We start from the raw sequence: 10,395 nt of genomic DNA on the forward strand, positions 1-10,395 counted from the left end.
CAGGGGTGCAAGTACACAGGGCTGGAATCTGATTTTTATGATGAGACCAAACACCACAGGTGCACAATGAATAATAACTGGATTTATTCTCCCATACTTTTAATGAATTAAATAGCTAAGTCTTGCCTGTTATTATGATACTTAGTCAGGCCTTCTGAGAGCCATCATAAATATATGTAAATTGTTACATTAAAAAAATCTATAAATAGTCTATTAAAAACTCATGAAACCTGGTAAATACATTGATGCTTCTGCCATAGAGTTCTATTAAGAGTAACATGGGATCAGACATTCACACATATGAAAATGTGTACACACAAGTAAGCAAGCTCAATGCCAAGGCCTTTATACCGGCATTCAATGTAATCGACATTACAAAGCTTACTGAGAAGCCAACAAATTCACTTTAAAATAGCATTTTAAACATTTACATAGCAATGCTAATGTTGAAGCAGATGGTAATAATTCAGCTTTGAATACAAACCAATGAAGCCAAATATGTATCCACTCTGGGGTGAATTTGTTTAACTTAAGAAATGAAGGAAATCACCTCTGATTTTATGTATTCCTTGCAGTTTCCCAATCTTCCCTTCGATGGTTGTGGTGCAGGAATGACAAACCATTCCCTCGATATGCATTTTCACCAGTTCCTGTAATGGCCGGTCCACGGACCTGGGCGTTGTGTCCACAGCCACGTTGTGCAGAGCCTCGTTCAGTTGCTCGGCGTTTAAGACAGAAGGAATGAACGTGATGGAGCAGCCTTTCTGATCTGGGGCTGTCCGGACCTCTACGACCCCCTTTAACTCAGATAGTCTGTGGAGTTCCTGTGGCTGGAATGCAGGAAGATCTGTCATGGCGATGAGCTTGGTTTCTGTGGGCAGAGCTGTGGCTGCGGTTGAATTGGCTTGGTTGAAATCGAAGCCCACGTCCACGATGGCTTCGGCAAGGGAATCTGGGCTCTGCAAACTGGCATCAAATACCACGGCAGCCTGCATCTTCTCCAGGGACACCTGCAATACGACACCTGGTTCAAGCTCACCTGAAGTATTGGGGGATTCTATTAGTAAAGTTTCAGTTAGCTAACGATGTTACAACAGTTCCAACAATTTAATGGTATAAGGTAATAAATACAGCATCAATTCATATAGCCATTGCTCATAAATTCCCAACCTTTAAACACTTGGGTATACAGTCAAGTCTAGAAGTATTGGCAAGCTTGATAAAGATAATGCAAAAAAAGGCTGTCCAAAATAAACAACACAGGTATTTAACTATATTCTGTGCTCAAATCACAGGCAAAATCATCATCTTTTATACCAATTCAATTGTTTAGAGGAAGATGTTGCTTGTAACAAGTCATTTCCTCCCCCCCCCCCCCCCCCAAAAGGTAAATGTCAAAATTACTGGAACCCCTGCTTTCAATACGTTGTGTACCCTCCTCTGCAATGATGCTCCTCTACTCCTTCTATAGTGCTGAAGTAACACGAGTGGGCAGATTGAAACTGCCTCGCTGAGCTAACATTAGCTCAGGCATCCCAGCAGCAGTTCACATCTGCAGCAGAACCACTTCTCTTGGCATGAAGATTATAGTTAGCATTAAAAGAGACAGTTAGCTTTCTGGAGCTTTCTGACATAATTTTAGTCTTAGTAGCCTATATGACGTGATGTGTGTTTTTATTATGTAGGCATAATTTATCAAATTTTAATTAAATGTTACTTAGCTAGATTAAATCAAAAACATACATTACATGGCCAAAAGTACGTTGATACTCCTTTGAATTAATGAGTTTAGCTACTTCAGACACACCTATTGCTAACAGGTGCATAAAATCAAGCATACAGCCATACAATCTCCATGGACAAACATTGGCAGTACAATGGGTTGTACTGAAAAGGTCAGTGACTTCCAACATTACACTGTTGTAGAATCCCACCTTTCTAACAGGTCAGTCCATCAAATTACTGCCCTGCTAGAGCTGCCCCAGTTAATTGTAAGTGCTGTTATTGTCAAGTGGAAACATCTAGGAGCAACAACGGCTCAGCCGTCGAGCAGTAGGCCACACAAGCTCACAGAACAGGACCATTGAATGCTGAAGCGCACAGCATGTAAAAATCATCTGTCCTTGGTTGCAACACTCACTACCGTGTTCCAGACTGCTGCTGGAACAAAGTCAGCACAAGAACTGTTTGTCAGGAGATTCATGAAATTGGTTTCCATGGTCAAAAAGCCGCACACAAGCCGAAGATCACCATACACAATGCCAAACCCCAGCTGGAGTGGTGTAAAGCACACCGCCATTAGACTCTGGCATAGTGGAATCATGCTTCACTATCTGGCAGAAAAAACCAGAACGCATAGTGCCAACTGTAAAGGGGGGGACCAACTCCATATTAATGCCCATGGTTTTGGAATGAGATGTCTAAGAAGCTCATGCAGGTGTGATGTTTGGGTGTCCACATACTTTTGGCCATGTAGTCTAAGTGGAGAACCAGTTAACTTTTCCAATTTAACAATACAGGCCTACCTTATCAACAGCTGGTAGAATAGCTTTTGTAATAAACAGCTTAGGAGGCTGTCTTGCCACATTTACAAATTTTAAGAAATTTGTGAGCCAGCTGGCTTATCATTCACACTAGGAGATACCAAAATTGGGTATTGTGAACAGTGCAAATTGGACAGCGCAGCGAGAACGTTAAGTTGATAGAAATAGGTTGATTTATTCTGGATACACGTATTCAGGAGGTTAATCATCAAGGGTAAGGAATATTTTGGTTTACTTCCAATATTTTTGTCTAGAGTTCCATATTTGTTATGTTCCCAACACACATGAATATTATGGGCAATTATGAAAAATATTTTAAACAATTTGATTCTTCCTGAAGGCCAGTGGTGCACCAATTATAAATAAGTGAAACTTTCTTAGATGATCTGGGGCTGTATTCACAAAACATTTTATCTAACTCCTAAAAGTTCCCCTAAGTAGCACTAAGTTTCTTGCTAAGAGTTTCCTCTTAAAACCTTTTCACAAAGCCACTGTGACCAACCTTTGCTAAGGAATGGGAAGACTTAAGTCAAGAGAAAGGGCAGGGTTTACCTGGTTGCTTTGGACATTGCGTTACACAAACAAGCTTACTTACAGTACTATTCCCACAGTGACTGGTTGATAGGTGACAGGTCTGCATCAGCGAATTCATTACAGAAATACTGTGGTAGGAGGTACCAATTATGTTGCCATATTCAAATAAAGATTTTTTAAATAAAAATGTAGGCTAAATGTCACTTAACATGAAACCAAGAATTGAATAGTAACTAGTCGAGCACATATACAAGTGTCTGCCTCTTGCATATCTCGCCCACTCACAAAATAATGAGCAAATATGCATTTAAATAGCCTTTAAATTATTAGGCTAGAATAACCATGACTAAAAGCAATAAGTGCGATGCCATATTGCCCAGCAACAAAAATGAAAACCAAACAGGATGCAAGAACAGCTTTTACTTCTTGCCCAATTGGGTCATGAAAGGAAGGACATTATTAAAGGGAAATTTAGAGTCAGGATCACTTCATAAGACAAGAAAGAAGTGTGGGAACATATACGCTTCCAGATAAATGTGCCATTACCATTTCTGTCCACTCTACTGTATTCATAATACCTCAGCTGAGACAATACCTTGATGTTATTAAATGTTTCTACAACACTGACACTAATACGAGGCAGATTACCAGCAGCAGCCATTTTTAGGAACGTTCTTAGTGACTTAGGAGTCCTGCTGACTAACCCTAACTTTTCACGGATTGACCTGTTTTTAGCACTAAAATGCTTTGTGGAATTACTCATAGTCCAAAAACGTAGTAGTCCTAAAGTTAGAATTGACACGACCATTATTTTTCAAAAGACTCTCCTAAATCAGTCAGTTAGGGGCCACTTTCAGCCTTAAGATGTTTGGTGAATACAGCCCCAGGTCAGTAGACTCCGGACTTAATAAAATTGAAACTGGAAGCATTTGAAAATCGGTGAAAATACCACACACTTCACAGGGTTAAATCTCTAAAATTAAGAGGGAATAACTTGTGTAAGAATTTTAAAAGTTTGAATAGCTGCTCAACATATACTCCAAATGACAGAGACAACAAAAACTCAAATCAAGTAGAAAATCCTGGTTGATTAGATAGAGACTAAAAAAAAACTAATTTTTTTTTTTTTTTTTTTTTTACGGAGAGTGGACAGCCCTCCCTGCTTTCATATTTTTTCTTTATTCAAACAGGAAGAAAGCAGAGGTGGCTGATAGGGTTCACAGCTCAGAAGGTGTCATGAAAGGTGTTTGAACCCCCACCTGCACTGGGGGACTTGCATGGCATGAGAATCGGCCGCACTACAAACTGTGCCACTTCTTGCCTTTTTAAAAAGGCTAATAGAACCTTAAAGGAATAAAACAGGGTTTCCAGGGTTCCCAGGAAACAATGCATTAAAGACTGTCAAAAAGTAAACAAACAACTCTGAACATTTGCCTTAGCAGTCACGTGTGCCATATTTTCCAGTTCACATTACTGTTAAATGTACCCGACAGTCAACAATTACATTTGTAGGCTTGACTTTTGAAAAGGGCAGCTGTGTATCAGACAGACTATTACATTATCTCCTCATTCAGCTCCCCCTGCAGGCAAACATACTGATCGGGGATAGGTCAGGCCACACTAAAAACCCTTTCAGGCTATCTGGCAGCAATACAACCTACTGTTTTCCCTCAAATGTTGAGAAACATTGAGAAACACAGGAGGGGAAGGCTGGAGTAAATACAATTATCAGCCTTAATTGGAAAGCCCTGAGGTACTTTCCCATAAATCTGAAAATCCTCTGCCATGTCTCATTGCCTGTTTTATTTGACAACTGTGGCATGGAAACCTTGTTTACTCCACTATATAATTTAAAACTTGCCATGCACCAGGTTGAATATTTGCTTGAAAGAGGTCTTAAGGTGTTTGCTGAAATTGACACCCTTACACTTATCTACCTATGCCGTGGGTACGCTAGCCCATGGAATGCAGCGTCTTTCAAACTCAGGACATTTCAAAATCTGCTTTTACACCAATTCACTTGCGTTCTGATAAAAATAACGGATTTTGCCAACATGCCAACTCACAATGATAACACAATAAATGCATGTTGTTCATAATGACAACTATAACAGAAGGCAGATGAAACAGCAGGATTAGTAGGATGAAATAAGACACAAATAAAATCTATGCTATGTACTGGCATTCTGATCAAAACAAATTTTTGCCACTCGGGTAAATATATATTTTTTTAAATCAAGGAGCGATTCCTGTTTTAACTTACTCATGCTGAGCAAGATCTGCTTTTCAACATTTCATTGAAATGCTTTCTCTGTTAATCGTGCAACGCTACCAATGGCTGTGTAACAACACAAATGTCAGACATCAACGACTGGCTCAAAGTAGGCTAACGAGAGTATTTGTTTTGTTGTGGTTGTAATCTTTAAAAAGACATTTTAGGTCTTTTATTCACATAAAAAAGCAGAATCCTGCATTAAAGCAACCATTGTTCTATGACCCATTCAGCTGGAAAACAGTATAAAATCTATCATGTAATCTTTGATGTGACCCCACAACCATTCAACGGCTTCTTTAAACACAAATTTCTGCTGAATTTAGCTAATACCTCACCGTGTCCTTATAAAATGGTAATATTGATATTGATGTTGCTCTATTAAGAGAGATTGTCAATTGAATGTTACAGAGTTCCCCAATGCTGTGTGAACACCGATTTGCTAAAGAACATACTGAAACTCACCTGGACGTGGAACACTCCTGGCATCCCGCTGATCCTCTGTTCTATACTCTGTGCACATGATCCACAAGTCATGCCTTCCACTCCCACCAGCACAGAGCTCACTGTGGTTTTCAGATCCATAGTCCCGTAGTCTGATCATACACAATAGAGAAAAGTACTGAACCCTACAAGCTCTGGATTTCGATATAAAAGAAGCACACAGCAGCATCTACCATTATACGTGACAACAAAGAGGAGTGAACAGCCCAACCAGTTCAAGTTAATTGGTTGGCTAGTTTGAAATAAGTCATGAAATATCACACACTTACAATCATAGCATAAAAACTCACTCACACACACACACACATCACGTATCAAAACCCAAGAATATTCAAAAGGTTCAAGAAAAATTCTAATGTAATTTTTCAGATCTTTTCTCCACCAGTGAATCAAATTTGATTGTCAAAATAGAATAACAACTAGGCTAAATTCAGTGTGCGATACAAAACTTCAAAGTATCTTTAGGTTGATTAAAAGATCTTCACTCTAAAAGGGATTCCACTCAAAACAAAGGCTCAGGTTTTCATTTTGCTTAATGCCCCAATGCAAATCAACATTATTAATACAAATTCATACAAATGAATGCCAGCCCATTTTTTTTTTACTCTAATAATACAGGCAATACACTTCTGCCAAAAGCATTTCAATAGTGTCTTATGAAAACTGCTTTTTCATAATAAAAAAAAAAAGCAAACAAAACTTATTTACCTACCGTGAAACCAAAAAAAAAATCACTCAGAAATATTGTTTTTATCCTACAAGTAATAATTATTCATTATTGAAAGTCGCAAAACTCTGGAAATACAATCCAGGAAATGTACTTGTACGTCTACAAAACAGGAGTGAAAATTTTAAGAATGGTGCGTCCTGCTGAACGAAGGGTCTTCTAAGCCTCTTCTGCACTGCGCTTTAATAAGTGGTCAGTTTCCTGTGTGACTCAAAAGCTTCCAGTGACCACCACTAGCTTGGTTTAAAACACACTCATTTAACTGGACATTTATTTAGTATGGCATAGGGCAGTTCATTGAAGTCTGCCTCTTATAAGACCCCAAACAAGACCAGGTTAAAACCTAGTATATGGCTGGACCGAACCGGCCGACATCACAGACATGCGCGGTGTAACTTTATCACTCACTCAGTCAGTCAGTCAGTCAGTCACACACAGACATTCATGTTTGTAGGGCTGGCCCCACTGTTGCGGTCCAGCCAAAAACTGTGCATATAAGCCATTTGTGCTTATAGCCATTTCACCACTCACATTTTGCACCATTGTATGTTGTCATGATTACTGAACACACTGAACAATAAACCACATTATTTTAACCAGGCATACCTCTTTGACTCTTTATGTAGGCTACACAAGCCAAAGTTAGATAGCGATCCATATAGAGAAACACTAGTGGTGAAGAGCAGACACCTCTGTCTATGCACAACTGTTAGCACAAAGGAAAGGTTAAAACACTATTTTGGTGTCAGATAATCAAGTTAACATCAAATTAATCCTGTTCCAGTAGCACTGGGTAAGACTACACACGTTCCTTTGTATAAAGCCACACTGCCCGCCAGTGTCTTTGGCTTGTGTAGCCTACATAAAATGTGTATCCGGCTACGACACTACGGTGCAGATATCCTGAGTTCTCTGTGTATGTTAGGACCTTAAAACTGCTAGGTGTGCAGTGGTAAGAGACAAAGAGGAATGCCAGGTTAAAATTAATGCAGTTTATTGTTCAGTAATAATGACAATACACAATGGTCAAAATGTGAGTGGTGAAATGGCTATTTGCGTAAATGGCTTATATGCGTAGGACATAGCATTGACTAGTCTCCCTGAACCATTGCACTTTTTTGGGGTCTGATAAGAGGCAGACGTCTATGAACTGCCCTACAGCATACTAAATGGATGTCTCCCCAAACCATTGCACTTCTGTCTTTATACAAGACAAAACCACAAGATGCAATTCTGACTAAACAGTACAACAATGAATCCTGATTGCGGCATGTCTGTAAGCTTATCACACAGGGTTAACCTTTGTAGCTGAGACATCAACTTGCTCCCCATGACAGCAGCTTTCCACCAATACAAACATGATTACACTGCATTACAGAGAACATAAGTTTTCTACAATGTTGATCCAATCAAATGTTTTGTAACTCAGCACCATTTCTTATTCACACTTGCTGACTCTCTGTCAGCATAGTAAACAATCTGTTTTCATTTGGGGTCTGGTAAGAGCCAGACTTCTATGAACTAAATGTTGTACAGGGGCATGAACTGTGTAATAAACTGCTTTAATTGATCAATTGCTGTGCTTCAAGTTCTGAGTAACAACGAAAGCCAGCAGACCCGGCAACTCACCATGACCCGGAGTGAAGTCTACTAGCTCAAACACATGCCTTCGTAGCATTTCAAGTTCCATCCATGTTCACTTTCCACCCTGACTCTCCCCGTATTAGATCAACTAATTGTTTTTTTTAATTTTTTATATAAATGTCTCGATTAGAAACACGTATTACCAATTAGCCACTTGACTGTGCCTTGGAGTGCCTAAAGGGACCCCTGGAGGACAACCATTGACATACAAATTCCTGCAGGTCACATGGTGAGCAAACCGGTGGCCCTGTGATACAATGACGAAGCAGTTATGTCGTTTTATGTGGAAAACCATTTTTATATTTTATAGTTTCCCTAGACTATCCGTAATTACATTTTAGATATCTACAAATGCATTTTGAAAAGTCATAATTACATTGTGACCAGTCAGAATGATAACTCAAGATTTGCTTTTATAATCTGACTAGTAAGGACGACAATTCAAGATATCTGCAAATACACTTGAACCACACTTTCTTGAACAAGAATCAAGGCACAAAGCTAACATGACCTAATTTGCCATTTGGACAACGTCATGGCGTCAGAATTCCTTACATACATTCTGAAGTGGAGAGACGTGATGCGCAGTGTGTGCACAGTGGACGACTCGAGTCACATGCGAGTCCCCCAGGGAGCGATCCCCCACTATCACACGCTCAGCAGTGGCCCCTTCTCAATCTACGACCCTCTCTGCTGTCTACCCGTCTGAATAAAGCAAAAACACACGAATGGTTTTTTAAAAGTATGTGCTTTCAGCTAACGTTAGCTGGCTATGGTGAACGTTGTTGGCGTAGTTATATACAAGTTCACTTGCACTGGCCTTACCCCATAATTCCATGGATTTCCCTAGCTGTGTATACGCATTGGCAAACAATGATTTCCAATTTTGCCACTTAGAGTTAAAGTTATTAGTAATCTTGGCAATATCCTTATCGAAGTTCCTCTCGAATAAGAATCGTTAACTTTGTGCCCCTGCGTGCATCCAGTAAATTAATATGAAATAAGACAGTCACGTATACCATGGCTTCGCCAGCAAACATTGCCTACAGGACCCTTTTCTTGAGGAATACAGACAGATAACTACAGAGGGCATCTAGCGAGATCTACTGCAAACTAGCGAATAGATTAGCATACACAAACATGTTCAATATATCATGTCTGATAGGTAGGCAAGCCGTGATTTTAGTCGGCAGTCGTAACTTGACAAGTACTTACCAACGACACATTCCTTCTTCAGCTTTCTCAGCTTCCTCTTTCTTCACAGACAGACAGTCAGCAACTAGACTAAAGTTAGATGGAAACAGACCTTGTCGGTTTTTTTAACTTGGCTAACTTTTTGGCTAATTACCCGAGGTTATTCACACAACCAGCTAGCAACTATACAGCGTAATACCTAGCACTCAATCCGATTAGCTACAGCTGACTACAGACAGCCAGTAACCGAAATATATATTAAATAACAAAAACTTCGAAATAGGTATGATAGTTGTCCTATTTGTGTTGCTACAACACAGTGCAAGGTACAATACACTAGCACGCAAGAACTGCTAAATAGCGAATCTTTTTTATACAGCTTAATTCCGACGTTCGGAATTGATATTTAGCTAGTAACTATTGTTTCTGTACTCGTCCCATTACCCGGCACTGCCAAATCACGATGACGACCATGAAATCAAATTTTAAGAAATGAATCGCGTCAGTAATTCATCTGACTAAGGGCTAAACTCGCATTCAACAAACATCTTCTTCTTCTTCTGCAGTTTAATGGAGGTTCGAAACCAACTTGAGTTGCATTACTGCCACCTCCTGGATTGGAGGGTGGGTTATATGTTCGCACCATTAATGTACTATATGCTGTACACACAGGGCCAATTTACTTGTAACAATTTAGGAAGCAATGAGTAGCATTGCTTTGGAATACAGTTTGTTTAATTTGTGTGAGGTAAGATAGCCAATGTTGTTTCTTGTAATTTGGTGTAATTTTTATATGAATATTTTTAATGGCAGGCCTACATTTTGGCAATGTGAATTAATGACTTATAGACAGTGCTTTGCATGTGAGAATAACTTGGCATTTTTGCACGTCGAAAACGTTTTTTGTGTTTTTCTTCAGATTTTGTATTGTGTTTGTTATGGGTTAGTGATTATAGCAATTCATACATAAATGTAGG

The 10,395-nt window shown here is 39.4% G+C and overlaps 1 protein-coding gene across 2 annotated transcripts in view; it reads right to left on the bottom strand.

Annotated features, from left to right (window-relative positions):
- Nucleotides 1-9,970, bottom strand: part of atp7a (ATPase copper transporting alpha) — a 30,743-nt gene extending 20,773 nt beyond the window's left edge. The window contains exons 1-4 of one of the 2 annotated variants that reach the window (XM_035409907.1): nucleotides 9,440-9,970; nucleotides 8,784-8,929; nucleotides 5,815-5,945; nucleotides 551-1,010 (exon numbers count right to left, since the gene is read on the bottom strand). In XM_035409907.1, coding sequence (XP_035265798.1) covers nucleotides 551-1,010; nucleotides 5,815-5,934 — 580 coding nt within the window. In that variant the 5' untranslated portion in view covers nucleotides 5,935-5,945; nucleotides 8,784-8,929; nucleotides 9,440-9,970. The remainder of the gene's footprint in view (nucleotides 1-550; nucleotides 1,011-5,814; nucleotides 5,946-8,783; nucleotides 8,930-9,439) is intronic. The other variant, XM_035409906.1, reaches the window with a different exon arrangement.
- Nucleotides 9,971-10,395: the final 425 nt, after the last annotated feature.

This window comes from Anguilla anguilla, chromosome 3 (assembly GCF_013347855.1).
Source record: "Anguilla anguilla isolate fAngAng1 chromosome 3, fAngAng1.pri, whole genome shotgun sequence".
Taxonomy (NCBI): Eukaryota; Metazoa; Chordata; class Actinopteri; order Anguilliformes; family Anguillidae; genus Anguilla; species Anguilla anguilla.